This window comes from Hemitrygon akajei, chromosome 12 (genome assembly GCF_048418815.1).
Source record: "Hemitrygon akajei chromosome 12, sHemAka1.3, whole genome shotgun sequence".
Taxonomy (NCBI): domain Eukaryota; kingdom Metazoa; phylum Chordata; class Chondrichthyes; order Myliobatiformes; family Dasyatidae; genus Hemitrygon; species Hemitrygon akajei.
Genome location: NC_133135.1, coordinates 31,285,885 through 31,302,705, shown reverse-complemented (window position 1 = coordinate 31,302,705; position 16,821 = coordinate 31,285,885). Strand labels below are relative to the sequence as shown.

Here is a 16,821-nt window from a genome sequence, read left to right as displayed (position 1 = left end):
AATATATCCTGCATATATTTAATTATGATAAAAATACAAATGTAACTTGCAGCATAATTTTAATGTTAAAGAGAAGGACATTTAGCCATCTGGATTACAGAGTGGAGAGCTGGGGGCAAATAAAAACTAAATATGAACACAGACATTTTTAAGTTTTGTATGAAACTGTAAACAAGGCCATGTGTGTAGGTGAAACTATCTTTCAGTAATTCTAAGGATCAAATCCATGGTAGATATTTTGATTCAAATCACGCAGACCATAGAATTCTCCAGCTTTTGGATTCTTTTCATTGTAAACTAAGCACGAATGTATTACTCACATATGTGAACAATGAAGACAGCAATTAAGAGAGATTCAAATATCTTTCATGCAACGGCGTGTCAGATGTGTAAAATTGAGCAATCAGGGGACCTCATTGTAAATACATGAGCGTAGACTATTAAAATAGAAACACTCATATTTATATTTTGATCCATTAATCCAATATCAGCATTTACAGTAATCATTATTTCAAATAGTCAAAGTTGCTTTATCATTATTTAGACTCCAGTGTATGATATAAGTATAAACACCTTTCAAACATTATACAACACCATTCATGCTCTCAAAGTATCAAACAATGGGAGTAATTTCTATTACTACCATAACTCAACACTTGCTCATTTGTACCTAAAATACCCTAATTGTCAATAATATCATAATTCTCTTTCTCATACTGTGCCTAGTCCAGTCTTCTCCCTACTCCCTTCTGTTGAGAAAATGCAAACATAAAACAAATAAGCTGATTGACCAATCTAGTCATTCATTACCTGATCTTGCTGGTTCAGGTAAAACACAACTGAATCACATTTCTTTGTCATTCAGGCATATAAAGATCATCGTCATATTCCATTCTTCAGTCAGAACTAGGTCACAACTAGTTGATGCTTGTGGCAGATCAAATTGAATGGTTGGGTATCTGGACTAGTCTTGCTCCTGTTTTCTTGAGTATGCCTATGCTTCCTATAGGTTTATCTGGAATGTACCATCCTTAGATCTCGGCTCCTTGTACTTTCATCCCTCTTCTTTACCTGTAACAACTGCAAAGAGTTTATGAACTTCCTAGTCACTGAGATTGAGATCAGCCATCAGGTGCCTTTGTTACCATCTTCTCTTCCCTAGAATATCAGGTCAAGCTTTCTCTAAAGTTGTCCACTGCCCTATCCACAAATTCACTTCTATAATACTCACCTCTCTTCAGACTGCCTCCAAGTTCAGGAGTCTCAATAAATTACTGACTTACTTCCAAGCCCCGAAGTTTGTTGACTCCATTTTTCACAAAAGCTCATCTGGCTTTGCAAATTATCATTTCCTCTCCTGATACATTCTAAATATATGGTCCTAACACAGAAGGCCACATGTGAACCACTCCATTTGGATTTCAAATAACATCTTTCAGAGATTCAGTGTTACAAATCATACCCTGTCTGACTGTGATTAAGGTAATCGACCCATTTGCAGCTTTCTTAGTCAGTAGCCTTCAGAATATACAGTATGATTTTATTATTCTTCGATGGCACCATTATTATTGTTGGATAGATAAATATATGGAAGTGCTTGTTTCAGTCCTCTTCAAACTATCTCCCTTAACTGTCCTTGAATTAGCACTGCTTCCTGCACCCCTTTACTGCAAATTTCCAAGCTGCTCTAAATTTTGCATGGACCACATCAGTCTCTTCCCTTTCCTTCCTTTTATATTGCCACCTCTATTTCAGGGAATAGTATAGCAACCAATATCCAACATAACTTGACTTTCCATTTCCACCTGTGTCTTGTTAAGATTCTGTCCCATAGTCACAGTTTTCCCACTTTATCTGCTCTGCAGATGAGACTTTTACTCCCAGTGTATTTTGGTTATCTTCCCTGTTCTTCAGTTGGGACCTGCTATTGAGAGACTCAGCAACATTTTGAGAACAACATTCCAAGTCCATGGGTATATTTAAGGTGGAAGTTGATCTAACCTCCCCTCCCTTGTTCAGTAGGGCAGTTACCCTGTTCTGTCCATTGCCAAAAAATCAGCTGCAACACCTTTTCCATTTCTGCTCCACAACTTGTGATGTCCCTGTAACTCTTTTCCTTGTTGTTCTTTGTTGACACCATCCAGGATTGCCAGAGGAACCACTACCATCATACAATTCTTCCTCACCACCACCTCCTCCAACCCCAGTATCCACAGTACCTAAGGCATCCACAGATGGAGTAAAAACTCTACATTAAATTTTGGGAAGAAGAAAGCAATTATTTTCAATTCAATCCATGGCTCGATTTGTTCTGGAATTCACTATTCCATTCCTCTCTGACCAGCCTCACATTTTTTGCTTACCATTAAAGTCATCCAAATTTTACTATAAGTATCCTAAATTTCCTGTTACATTCACCCATCATATCTTTGCTTTATCTATACTGGCTTATGGTTGAATCATGCCTCAGTACTAAAAATCTTGTCCTTGTTTTCAAATCCCTCCATAGACATTACCTCTGCAATCACCTACAAATTTGCAATCTTATCTGGGCTCTTTCAAACAAGGTCTCAGTACGTTCTCAGTTTTAAATGATTCTACCACTGGCAATCATGCATTCAACTGTCGACATCTTAGGATCTAGAATTCCTTCCCTAAACCACTACGCCTCTTTTCCCTACTTTATGACTCTTAGATCAGTATTCAATTATACTCGTGCCCAAGGGAGTGTGGTGACCTGCCTTAATGACCATGCCCACTTGCACTTTCATCCACAGCAGTGAAATATTTTGAGAGGCCAGTAATGAAACATATCAGCTCCTTTCTGAGAGGTGACTTGGATCCTCTCCAATTTGTCTAGTGGAGCAACAAGTTCACAGCAGATGCCACCCCACTGGCTCTTCACTTAATCCTGGAACATCTGGACAGTAAAGATACTGATCCTGATGCTTTTTAACTACAGCTCAGCATTCAATACCATCAACCCCCTCAAAACTAATCAATAAGCTCCAAGAACTTGGCCTCAAAACCTCCACGTGCAATTGAATTCTGAATTTCATCATTTGTAGACCCCAGTCAGTTCAGATTGGCAACAACATCTCTTCCACAATCTCCATCAGCATAGGTGCACCACAAAGCTGTGTGCTTAGCCCTTTGCTCTATTTGCTTTACACCTATGACTGTGTGACTAAGCACAGCTCTAATCCCATATTCAAGTTTGCTAACTGTACTATTGTTGTGGGCCAAATCCAAGGTGGTGATGAATCAGCATACAGGAAGGAGATTGAAATTTGGTTAGTGGTGTCATAACAACAACCTCTTACTCAATGTCAGCAAGACCAAGGAACTAATAGACTTCAGGAGAGGGAAACCAGAGGTCCATGAGCCAGTAATCATCAGGAGATCGGAGATGGAGAGGGTTAGCAACTTTAAATTCCTGAATATTATTATTTCAGAGGACCTGTCCTGGACCCAGCACGCAAGTCCAATTGCAAAGAAAGCACAGCATCGCCTCTACTGCCTTAGGAGTTTGTGAAGATTTGGCATGACATCTAAAACTTAGAGAAACTTCCATAGATAACATTGCTTTCATATCTGCTCTCACCACTTCCTCTGGCAGTGTGTTCCAGGTACCTAGTGTTCTCTGTGTAAAACAAATGCTTGGTAAATCTCCTTTAAACTCCCCCCCTCTATCTTAAAGCTGTGTCATCTGGTATTTGACAGTAATACCCTGGGAAAAAGTCCCTGACTATCTGCCCTATCCACATCTTTCGTAATTTTGTATTCTTCTATCAGGTAGCCCTGATGCTCCAGAGAAAACTACCCAATTTTGTCCAACCTCTCCTTCTAGCTCTCTAGTCCTGGTGAACCTCCTCTGCACCCTCTTCAAAGTATGCAGACCCCAGGAAACCAGAGCTACATGCAATACTCCAAATGTGGCCTAACCAAAGTTTTACACAGCTGCAACATGATTTGCCAAATTTTATACACAATTCCCTGAGTAATAAAGACAAGTATGCAATACATCTTCTTTACTTTCCTGTCTACTGTTAACCACTTTCAGGGAGTTGCATGCCAAGATCCCTCTGAATATCAATCTCCTAAAAGTCCTGCCATTTATTGTACACCTCTCATAGCAAGAAAAGCACCTCACACTTGTCTGGATTAAACTTACTTTGCCATTAATTTCTTTGCCAATCAACCAGTCTACATCCTGCTGAATCCTTTGATAACCTTTCTCACTGTCCACAACTCTGTCAATTTTTATGTCATTTGCAATCTTACTAATTAGCCTACCTACATTTTTGTCCAAATCATTTATATACATCACAAATAAAATAGGTCTCAGTACTAAGAATGCCACTGGTCACCGACCTCCAGTCAGAATAATACCCTTCCACCACTTTCCTCCTTATTCCTTGGCCATGTCAATTTTGAATCTAATCTACTAAAATGGATCTTGTCTGCCTTAATCTTCTCAAATAGCCTACCATGAGGGATATTGTAAAATGCATTAAAATCCATGTAGACAATATCCACCTCCCTACTGTTTCTGCAAAATTCTCATTCAAGTTTGCAAGATACCAGCCCCTTCTGTACAAAGTCATGCTGAAAATCACTAATAAAATAATACTTTTCCAGATGTGAACAGATCCAATACCTAAGAATCTTCTTGAATTGTTTCACTGCTACTGATTCATAGCTCAAGGGTCTGTAATTTCCTAGTTTGCCTCTACTGCCCTTCTTAAACAGAGGAACAATGTTGTCCAGTGCTCTGGGACATTGGCAGTGGCTAAAGAGGATGCAAATATCTATGTCAGGGTCCCAGCAATTTCCTCTCTTGCCCCCTCAATAACCTGATTAGGTTCCATTGTGTCCAGGTGATTTTTTCACCTTGATGTTCTTCAAGAGACCCAACAACTTCTCTCACTTCAGATCAACATTAGAATTAGATCTAAGACATGAAAATCTATAAATCAAATAAATAAATAAATATTGGGGTTCATGCCCAAGAACGCCAGCACACTGCTCCTGATCGCACTACCCTCCACGTCCTTCTTGGTGAAAACCAATGTGAAATGCTTGTCCAAATCTATGGTGCCGGCACAACTTCCTTTCTTTGGCCTCACTGGCCTACCCTCTACCTTGTTCGGGATTCTCTTTAATCCTACTTCACAATGACATTTCATGGCCCACTTTCAGAGATTCAAAGTAAATTTATTATCAAAGTATGGATGCAGTTCACAACCCTGAGATTCTTCTTCCCACAGACAAGCACGAAATAAAGAAACATCATGGAACCCATTCAAAGAAAACATAAAATACCCAATGTGCAAAAAGAACAAGTCATGCAAATGGCAAAAAATGAGTGAAAAGCACAGAAAATATAAAACATCAGACCACAGAGTTTTTGAAGTACAGTCGACGTTTTGGGCCAAGACCCTTCGTCCTGACTTCCTATAGATGCTGCGTTCCACCAGCATTTTGTGTCTGTTGCTTGGATTTCCAGCATCTGCAGATTTCCTTGTGTTTGTGACAGAGTCTTTGAAACAGACTGGGAATGTTCAATTCAGCTCAATTTAGCGCTGTGTCATTAGTTGACTGCAGGCCGCAGTACCAATGATAATATATCAGACCATCTTCTCTAGAAACTCCTGTCTCAATTTTATTTGGTCATTTTTGAAGGGCTCCAGTCATCTTACTACATCAAACACATTATATAAATGTTATTGTTGAATCATAATCAAGTATCACCTTCAGAGAAAATTAGATTTATGGGTATTGTCAAATGGATGAGAGACAGCAAAAGTTGTTCAGCCTCAATATTACGGTCATGCATTATATCCTTACTTTTAAATTACTCATTATTTGTAATTAAGCACTTAAAGGTCAAGCAGAGTTGGTTGCAGAATAACTGGACTTTTAGTTAAAGACCTGCCTAGGTAGTCGACCACCTGATGGCATGAAACTTAACTCTCCAGTTTCCCTCCTTTATTCCTTTTCTCTCTCCTCCTGATCTATCCCATACATCCTATGACCACCCTTCACACCCTGTTTCTTTCCTCATCCTCTGATTTTTCCAATTTGCTTACTGCACTCCACCTAATTTGGTTCCATACTCTACCTTTCTTTCCTATCACATTCCATCACTTACAGCCTCTTATTCCATCACCTATACCCACTCAGCCAATGCTGCTGTTGTCATTCTCCACTCTTCCATCTGCTTATCACCCCTCTTGGATCCACCTATCACCTTTCAGTTCCTGTTCTACTCTTTGCCTGCACATCTTTCAGTGCTGGTGGAGAGTCTCATCCCTAAACACTGGCTGTCCACTTCCTTCCACAGAAATTACCTCACCTGCCGTTCCTCCTGTATTTTGTTTTTATGATCTTAATTTGAGCTTCACCTTCCTTTCTTATCACATTACTCAGTTAGTCAGCTTTCTACTTGGTCAGGTCTATTACTAACATGAAGAGCTAAGAGAATATCAATTTCAGAATGGAAGCAAATGGGAATCACGTGAGCAGCTTAGTATGCGCATTTGCTACCAGGCACTCTCCAATACCAACAAGGATGACTGCAAAGAAGTAACAACAGATGTAAAAGCTAACGCTTCACATGAATAAATGAGAAAGATCAAAAGCAAAGTAAACTTGTTTATCCACAAGAAAAATAAAATTATATTGTGACCATTTCTCATTTCTAATTCACTGATGCTGATAAAAAAATATCACAAGTAAACAAAGAATGGGCTAAATGCCATTACTGTCAAATTCTGAGCCATTACAGAATGTGAAAATATACTCACAGGGCAGTCAATTGAATCCCAATTATATTTTACTGTGGCTTCTTTTAAAAGTAATAATGAGCCAGGACAAAGTTGACACTTTGCACTCTTTTCTCTGCAGTATGTTGTTATAGTGGGATAGAGCAAGCTTTCCCTTCCTCAAAGTTCTTCCTCATGTCTTAAAAATAACTGCAGTCATCTATTGGTAGAACTTTGCCCAGAAGAAAAAAATATTGCACTATGAAACACACACAATCTGCTGGAGGAACTCAGCAGGCCAGGCTGAATACAAGCCAACGTTTCGGGCTGTGACCCTTCGGCAGAACCAAATTTTTTTCTTAAATACTGCTCTTCCATTCTATCATACTTATTTCTTATACTTGACAAATATTACATGCCAACAAAGGTCCAGATGAAGGGTCTCGGCCCGAAACATCAATTGTACATTTTTCCATAGATGCTGCCTGGCCTGCTATTGTTTGTGTTGCTCAGATTTCATGCATCTGCAGATTTTCTTTTTGTTTGTTATTGCACCACGAAACCTGGTATTCCACTAGTATCCTCATTCCAAACTTTTCAATGTCTGGAATAAAGTTATATACTGTGTAAATTCACTTATTTTATTTTGGTTGGCAATTCTTTTCTCACTTACTCTTACGTTTATCATGTCTACTTCTTTCTCCCCAGACTCTAGTTGTTTAAGAACATCAACTTTCAGTAATTTCCATAAGCTAGCAATCTACAAATTAAAGTTTGCTACTTCAGACTGTCCTGTCCAGCTGCTTTGATCTTCACAATGCTGGTTACACCATTATCCTACCGCTGTCTAACGTATTGTTAGGGGACTTGGTTTCATTATTTTTTTACATGACGTTCTTATGCTGTTATACATGCAGCAAAAAATAACTATCTGAGAACACAAGTAACTTTCGCAGATGCCGGAAATCTTGAGGAACACGTGCAAAATGCTGGAGGAACTCAGCAAGTCAGGCAACATCTATGGAAGCAAATAAACAGTCGATGTTTTGGGCTGAGACCTTGCTTCTGGAGTCCTGGACCGTGTTCTATTGTTTTATTTGTTTCCAGGCATTATACTACAAGATTACAGCATTTGTGTGATGAGAATATTTTGGAAGTCATGAGCCACTGCAAGAGTGTAATAATTAAAAAGTAGTGAAAATTGATCAAGACACCCAATAGAAGATAGTTTGATCTCCAAAATATAAAACATTCAATGCTGAAATTGAATAAAAAAGGGTGAAGACCAGAAAGCTGCAGCAAAGGAGAAAATGGAAAAATTAAATAGAAAAACCATTTGTCTCCAACATTTACAGCTTTGCTAATGTGGTAAACTATGTATACCTGTCTGGATGCGCCCCTCTGCTGACAGCTTCTCTGGCTCCTCCCAGACCCCTGTATAAAGGCGATTGGGGCACTGCTCCTCCCTCAGTCTTCGACATGTCGTGCTCCCTTTTTGCTATTAATAAAAGCCTATCATTCACTTCCAGTCTCCGAGAGTTATTGATGGTGCATCAGCTGTTGCTGCTCAGCTCAGTTGTTTCTGTTTTGAAAAACCTTCTTGTCCTTGAAAGACTCAATGTCTTTCATTCATATTCTACTGATAAAGTTATTCTTGCCTAATTCAAACCTTCTAACATCCACATTGCCATGGCTCACTACCCATTATCAAGTCAAGTCTATTGTCATTTCAACCATAAGCTGCCGGTACAGTACACAGTAAAATCGAAACAAAGTTCCTCCAGGACTATGGTCTACATGAAACAACACAAAACAAAACTAGATTTTGTGAGACAGCACAAGGCTACACTAGACTACCTAAAACAACATAAAAACTGCACTAGACTACAGACCTGCACAGGACTACATAAAGTGAACAAAACAGTGCAAGGCAGTACAATAATTAATAAACAAGACAATAGACACAGTGGAGGACAAATTACAATATAATAATAAATGATGTTAGTCTAGACTCTGAGTATTGAGGAGTCTGATGGCTTGGGGGAAGAAACTGTTGCATCAAAACAATTTCTCACGCCATTTTTGCATGGATCTGATGTCATTACAAAGTACAGGAAATACAAATAACCATCACATAGATTTAACAAAAACTCACCTTATGACAACATCATATTCATCAATTCTTGTTCCAAGAGATTTGTTGGCTACTATTCCTCCATTGCCCATGATGATGCAGCGCTTGCAGCTTAAACTGAAAGAGACAACAGTTCTTCTAGTCTCTGAGAAAAGGACAATTCAATATTAAACTATAATTGAAAAAAAATTCTTATGTTCACCCCACTACATCACAATTAAAAGAGACAAATGCAAATTTCTGCCAAAACTGAACTGCCAGTTTCTTGGAGGTCTCTATGTGAAAGATATCCAATTCTTGTAAAGGCAAAGGTAGGATGAGTGATAGGTTGCATTTTACCCTTTGAAATGCTGTTTCCTTATTCCAAATGAAGAAAGACAAAGTCCCTATAGTTAACAAGATAAGTAACCCTTAGGCTGCAGCATTATTCAGGCTGGATAGTAAATATAGTGGTCCATAGTTTTAAGCTTAAACTACATTAGAAAGTATTGTGGAATGATGATTGAGGTACTGTGCCTATAGATACAAATTCAAATCCTATCCAGGCAATTAAAAGTTTAAATTAAAATAATTATGTATTATGTTTAAATAATTATGTAAATTTGAATATTCAAATTATAAATAGGATTATGCCACTCAGTCCTGATCAGCCTGCTCCACCATTTAATGAGAACGTGCATATCTGTTTGTAACCGCAACTCCACATTCTGTTCTACCCATGGTATCTATCCCTGTCTTATTTTCTCCCAGAGACTCTGCTTCCTCTGCCCTTTGAGGAAGAGAGTTCCAGAGATCCATGACTCTCAGAAAAATAAAACTGCAATAAGTTAAAGTCAGCATGAAATATATATTTTTAAATTCTTCAGGGTCGGTAGTCTGCAATTCTTGTACCCGCTCTATTTTGAATGTGAACTGGGCCTATTATTTGATTGGCTATTAATCAATGTGTGAATAGGCTGAACAAAGCACTTGGTCTGGGAGGTGGTGCAGGCAGCATTGGCAATTAAGATTAAACAAGAGAGGCTGGTTTCACCAGTTATAACCAACCTTCAAAATAAATATAACAAAGCCCAAGCTGCATGACGTGAATAGATTATATTGAACAATTTGGAAGATACAATTGTTTTTTTGAAATCAATATGAACGTACAATGGTTTGTAAGGAGGACTCCGCTGATAGATATTTTTCGTATAAGTAGAAGCAGCTACAAACAGATTGGAAACATCCAAGCTAGGCAATGACTATATGCAAAGAAACAAATACATTTAATGTGGGAGTTGAAAATGGTCCGGAACACGTTGACAGCTAGCCGAGGTGTCCGTAGAGGACTGCTGGCCAGCTGCACATTCAACAGCACGTTCCAGACATCCGCTTCTGCGCACTCCAGTACAGAAGTTGGGATCATGTTGGAGGGCAGAGGTGCGCTCATCTAATCTCAAATCCAGGGATATGCCATAAATTGGCAAATCAAGCATCAGGATATATTTCCCATCTAACTCTTGAGCTTTATGCCATCTACTGAATGCATTGAATGTAATTGCCAACTTTCATTTTAAAGGAGAATTTTATGTCTACTTTTCCTTTATTTTAATACTTATTTACATTTTGTAGTAATTTAACAGTAGTTTCTTATATTTTTAAACAAAATTATCATTTTCAATGTTCATGTCTATATTTTGTTAGTGGACATTTGGACACAGTGAAATTATGTTGCCAATAGCCCATCAGAGCAGACCACGGTCTTAGTTCCTGCCACCGAGTGTCAGCCACTGAGACAATGCTGTCGGTGTGCTGGAAACTAGACTGCCACTGGTCTACTGTGTACAATGACTGTAAGACATAGGTCAATGTAGCATGATGTCATTCAAGCATTAATTCTGAGTATTTGCAAAGTGATGTTCATTCACTGGGCAACAGAAAAACAACCCAACACTTGAACACAACTCATTTTCTTTTATTGAAAGCTCAGAAAAATGAACTGATAATTAGAGGAGCATTAGTTTGGCAAATGTGGTAGGAAAATAAAATTTATTACACTTGAACTAAAACAAAAACAGCCGGGGAGTGAAAAGGAAATGTACACAAACCAACATGGAATTATAAAAAAGGAGGTTGGGTTCCAGAGACTTATTAAAATCTTTGAGGATGTCCCATTGTTTCAGGATGAAGGGAATTTGGGAGATATTAAACATCTTGACTTCAGAAAGTATTCAACATGTTTCTTTACACAAAACCAATGGCAAAAATAAAATCTCTTGGGATTATGAGGGAAATTTGGAATTGGAATATTAACTGGCCAGATAATAGGAAACAGAAGAGTTATCAATGGCAATAATTCTAATTGAGCAGCTGTGACCAAAGTTCCCAAGGGATCTAACCTGGAATTCCTGCTGTTTATAATATTTATTAAAGTTCTCAGTAAAGGTATTGTGAATATAAAATTAGAGAAGACATGATTTATATAAAATGTTTTTAATAATTCCAAGAAACAGTTTTATTTTAAAGAACGTCAACTCAGACTTTGCTAGATGATGAATTTTTTAATCAATCATTTGTTAAATTACTATATATATTAAATATCTTCAACAATTTCAGGAAATTTCAATAATGAGAACTGAAATCTTGGTACATGTGGTAACTTTCAGCCAATGACCCTGGAAAAGTGTTGCTTATAATTTGGTTCTGATGTGGAATTAATTCTACTAATCAAAATCATCTGCAATTTATTAGAAAACAGACTGCGGCCATAAACCGTGTGTGATTAGAAGAACCAGAAGGTACAATTGCTGTCATTTTACCAGATGCAAATAGACTGAAAATATCTATTCCATATCCTGGGAAAACACACATTTTGGACCAGTGGGAAGTTTAATGCCACCAGCTGCACCTGTAAAGTATATTCTAATGGACCTATCAATTCAACTCTTTGAAAGAAATCTTTCAAAAGTTTGTTTCTCTCTCTGGGGAGACACCAATAAAACATATCTTTAACAAATTTATCATTAACCAGTGGCTAGCAGGAGAAGTTAAAGATCATATTGCATCAAAGGAAAAGGCTTTTAAAATTACAAAAGAAAGAGCTGGAAGCCCTTTGGGAAAATTTCAGAACTTAGCAAAGGAAGGAGAAAATAAATATAGAAATAAATGTGCAGTGTATAAACAGGATGTAAGATTCTCCACAAACATGTAAATGGGAAAATGAAGCAAAGATTAATATGGATTCTTTTTTAGCTGAGGTAAGAGAAATTTTTATTGGGTACTGATGAAATGGAAGAAAAATTGAACAAATACTTTGTATCTGCCTGCACCAGACAGGGAAACCCTCCAGGAAATGGTAGAACACAAATGAGCTCAAAGAAATAAGTATTGGTGAACAGTTAGTACTGGAGAAATTAGTGTGACAGAAAGGTAATAAATCCTCAGGACTACTTAACCTACAATCTATGGTATGAGCTGGCAATTCCACAACTCCATAGATTCTAGAACAGCTCCAACAGATTAAAGATTCAAATTACATAACATTATACAACCTTGAGATTTGCTTACAGGCAGCCGCAAAGCAAGAAATGTGAAAGAAACCAATTAAACAAAACAAAGACCAACTCCCAACATGCACAGGGAAAGTGTGCAAACAATAGAAGAGAGCAAACAACAACAGCAGCGGCAGCATTCTGAACCAGATCGAGTCCTTAGATCCAAATCCCTGGAGTAGGCCCAAAGCCTCAGTATTCAGTTCATCATATTAAATGATTATGAACCAATTACCAATTAGGTAAATGCAGGGATTGATTATTAAAAATGTAAAGAGGACATAGGTAAGGCAAAGAAAGGATTGGGTGAGTCATCATGAATTTAAGAAAGGAAAATAATTTCTGATGAAATTTGCTAGCCTTTTGTTGAGGTTTTATTTAGATAAGTTTGCAGCAATTGACACTGTGAATTTAGACTTCAATAGCTGCCACATAAAATATTATTAACTGAATGAGAATGCATGACAATGGAGGTAATGTATATTCATATGAATTAACCAGTGGTTAACATACAAAAAAATAGAGTAGGAATAAACTAGTCACTTTTATTTGGGAAACTGTGACCACTAGGCTTCTTTAGGGATCAGAGTTTGGCCCCAGCTGTTTGCAATCCTTGTCAATGATGTGGATGAAGAGAACAAATGATATATATTCATGTTTGCTGACAAAACAAAACTGGATGGCAGTGTGGGCCAGAGGAAGATGCAGAGGGGTTATATACAGGTTAAGTGAATGGATGAGGACATGACTTATGAGATATATTGTGAAGAAATACAAGGTCATTTACATTTGTAGGATAAAATAAGAAGGCAAAATATTTTTTTTAATGTTGAGGTGCTGACATTAAGATGGAGCGTGTGTCCTTGCAAATGAATCACGGAAAGTTAGCATGCAGAGTTAGCAAGCAATTAGGAAGGCAAATGGGATGATGTACTCAAATTCTCTTGCTATAGGAGGAGAATAGAGGTGTTTAAGCACACAAAACACTGATGACACCACATCTGGAATATTGCACACTGTCTGGACTCCCTAGCTAAGGAAGTTCAACAGATTGATTACTGGGATGGCGGGTTTGTCTTATGAGGGAAGATTTAACACACTGGACCTCTACTCTCCAGAGCTTAGTAGAATGAAAGGCTATCTCATTGAAAAATGCAATATTTATCAGGAGCCTGACAGCAAAGATCTGAAGTTGAGGTTTCTTCAGGATCTCTAACTGCAGTGTCTAGAGGGTGGCTATTCATGACTGAGCTAAGAAAAACTACTTCATCCAGAAGGAAATGAATCTTTGCAATTTTCTGCCTGAAATGGCTTTGGAGGCATGGTCACTGAGTTACACTCAAAATGGAGATTAATACATCTTTAAATATTAAAGGAATCAAGGAATATAAAATTGAGTTACAGAATCAACCATGGTCTTATACTATGTCAGAATAAGAATCAGAGGCCAGATTACACTGCAGTTTCTATTTAAAGCCATAGAGTCATAGAAAATTACAGAAGAGAAGCAAGCCCTTCGGCCTATCCAGTCCATGTTGAACCATTTAAACTGCCTAGTCCCATCGACCTGCCTTCATATGCCTCCGTCCCATATATCTATACAAACTTATCTTGAATGTTAAAATTGAAATTGCATGCACCACTTGCACTGGCTGCTCATTCCAAACTCTCACCTGAGTGAAGATGCTTCCCCTCGTGTTACCCCTTAAACGTTTCACCTTTCATCCTTAACCCTTAACCCATAATCTCTAGTTGTAGTCGTACCGAAACTCAGTGCAAAAAGCCTGCTTGCAATTACCCTATCTATACCCCTCATAATTTTGTATACCTCTATCAAATGGCCTCTCAGTCTTCTTCTACATTTTGGGAAATAAAGTTCTAACCTATTCAATCTTTCTTAAAACTCAGGTCCTCTAGTACCAGCAACATCCTCATAAATTTTCTCTGCACTCTTTCAATCTTATTTATATCTTCCCTGTAGGTAGGTGACCAAAACTGCACACAACATTCCAAATTAGGGCTCACCAATGTCTTAACTTCAACATAACATCCCAACTCCTGTACTCAATATTATGATTTATGAAGACCGCTGTGCTTTCTTACTGACCCTATATCTCTCTAATGCCATTTTCAATGAATTATTGACCTTTTTCCCAAGGTTATTTTGCTCTATAACACTCCTTAGTACCCTACTGCTCATTGTGTTAGAGCTTCTATGGTTGGTCCTCCCAAAGTGTAACCCCTTTCACCTGTCTGCATTAAATTCCATCTGCCATTTTTCCTATTGGTCCAGATCCCACTGCAAGCTTTCATAGTCTTCCTCACTGTCCACTATACCACCAATCGTGGTGTCATCCTCAAATTTGCTAACCTAGTTAATCTTATTATCATCCAGTTCATTGATATAGATGACAAACAACGACGGGCCTAGCACCCTGCAGTAATCCACTTCTCACAAGCCTCCAGGCAGAGAGACAACCATCAACTGTCACTCTCTGGCTTCTCCCGCAAAGCCAATGTCTAATCCAATTTCCTACCTCATCTTGAATGCCAAGCGACTGAACCAGCTTGACCAACCTCCCATGCGGAACCTTGTCAAATGCCTTGCTGAAGTCCACGTAGACAACATCCAACTGCATTGCATTCATTAACTTTCCTAGTAACATCCTCGAAAAACTATATAAGATTGATTAGTCATGACCTACCATGCACAAAGCCATGCTGACTATCCCTAATTGATCCCTGTCTATCCAAATACTCATATACCCGGTCTCTTAGAATACCTTCTAATAACTTTCCCACTACCAACGTCAAGCCCACTGGCCTACAATTTTCTGGTTTATTCTTAGAGCCTTTCTTAAACAGTGGAACAACATTAGCTATCCTCCAATCCTCCGGTACCTCACCTGTCACTAAGGGTGATTTAAGAACCTCTGCCAGGGCCCTGGCAATTTCTGCACTTGCCTCCCACAAGGTCTGAGGGAACACAATGTCAGGCCCTGGGGATTTATCCACCCTGATTTGTCTCAAGACAGCAAACACCTCCTCTGTAATTTGTATAGGATCTATGATCTTGCTGCTGGTTTGCCTAGCTTCTATAGACTCCTCAGTAAATACAGATGCAAAAAATTAATTTAAGATCTCCCCATCTTTATTGGCTCCACGCACAGATTATCATTCTGATCTTCCAGAGGACCAATTTTGTCCCTTGCAATCCTTTTGCTCTTAACATATCGCTAGGAAACCTTACGATTCTCTTTCAACTTGTCTGTTAGGGCAAACTCATGCCTTCTTTGAGCCCTCCTATTTTCTGTCTTAAGTGTTTTCTTGCATTTCTTATACTCCTTAAGTATCTCATTTGTTCTTACCTGCCTATACCCGCCATGAACCTACTTTTTACTTAACCAGGGCCTCAGTATCTCTCGAAAACCAAAACCTGTTATCCTTGCCTTTTTTCTGACAGGCACATACAAGCTTTGTATTCTCAAAATCTCACTTTTGAAGGCCTCCCACTTACTGAGTACACTTTTACCAGCAAAATGCCTGACCCAATCCACACTTGCCAGATCCTTTCTGATACCATCAAAATTGGCGTTTCTCCAATTTAGAATCTCAACCCAAGAAAAGACCTATTTTTTCCACAATTACCTTGAAACTAGTGGCATTATGACTTCTGCTACCTTCCCTGTCTCATTCCCTATTAGTAGATCAAGTGTTACACACTCTCTCATTGGGACTTCTGCCTACTGATTACAGAAACTTTCCTGAACACCTTTGACAAACTCTATCCCATCTAGTACGGGAGTCCCAGTCAATGTGTGGAAAGTTAAAATCACCTACATCACAACCTTATATTTCTTGTAACAATCTGCAACCTTTCAACAAATTTGTTCCTCTAAATCCCGTGGACTATTGGGTGGTCTATAATATAGTCCCGTTAACATGGACATACCTTTCTTATTCCTCAGTTCCACTTATAAAGTCTCACTAGATGAGTTCTCCAGTCTGTCCTGACTGAGCACTACCACGACATTGCAGTCCTACCCCTCCTGCAACCAAATCTCACTAATGGCTGCAATGTCATAATTACATGTGTTGATCCATGACCTGAGTTCATCTGCCTTTCCTACAAAACTTCTTGCATTGAAATTTACGCAACTCGGAACACGAGATCCAGCACACTGAACCTTTTGCTTCCTGACTTTATATGAGGTCTGTCTCCGCAGCCTTCCCACTATCTGTTCTGGCACTCTGATCCCCATCCCCTTGCAACTCTAGTTTAATACCCACCCGCACTGCTTCCCAAACAGTACTAGCAAACTTTCTTATGATTCACTGAATGTATCCAACATCAATCTGATAATTATCATTTGCTATTAAATCATTAAAT

At 38.5% G+C, this 16,821-nt stretch overlaps 1 protein-coding gene across 13 annotated transcripts in view; it reads right to left on the bottom strand.

The window, feature by feature from the left end:
• LOC140736843 (CMP-N-acetylneuraminate-beta-1,4-galactoside alpha-2,3-sialyltransferase-like) overlaps positions 1-16,821 on the bottom strand; it is a 542,908-nt gene that overhangs the window by 173,143 nt on the left and 352,944 nt on the right. For 12 of the 13 annotated variants that reach the window (XM_073062832.1, XM_073062828.1, XM_073062823.1 and 9 more), the window contains one exon: positions 8,923-9,018. In XM_073062832.1, coding sequence (XP_072918933.1) covers positions 8,923-9,018 — 96 coding nt within the window. Of the gene's footprint in view, positions 1-8,918; positions 9,019-16,821 lie in introns of those variants that run through there. The other variant, XM_073062835.1, reaches the window with a different exon arrangement.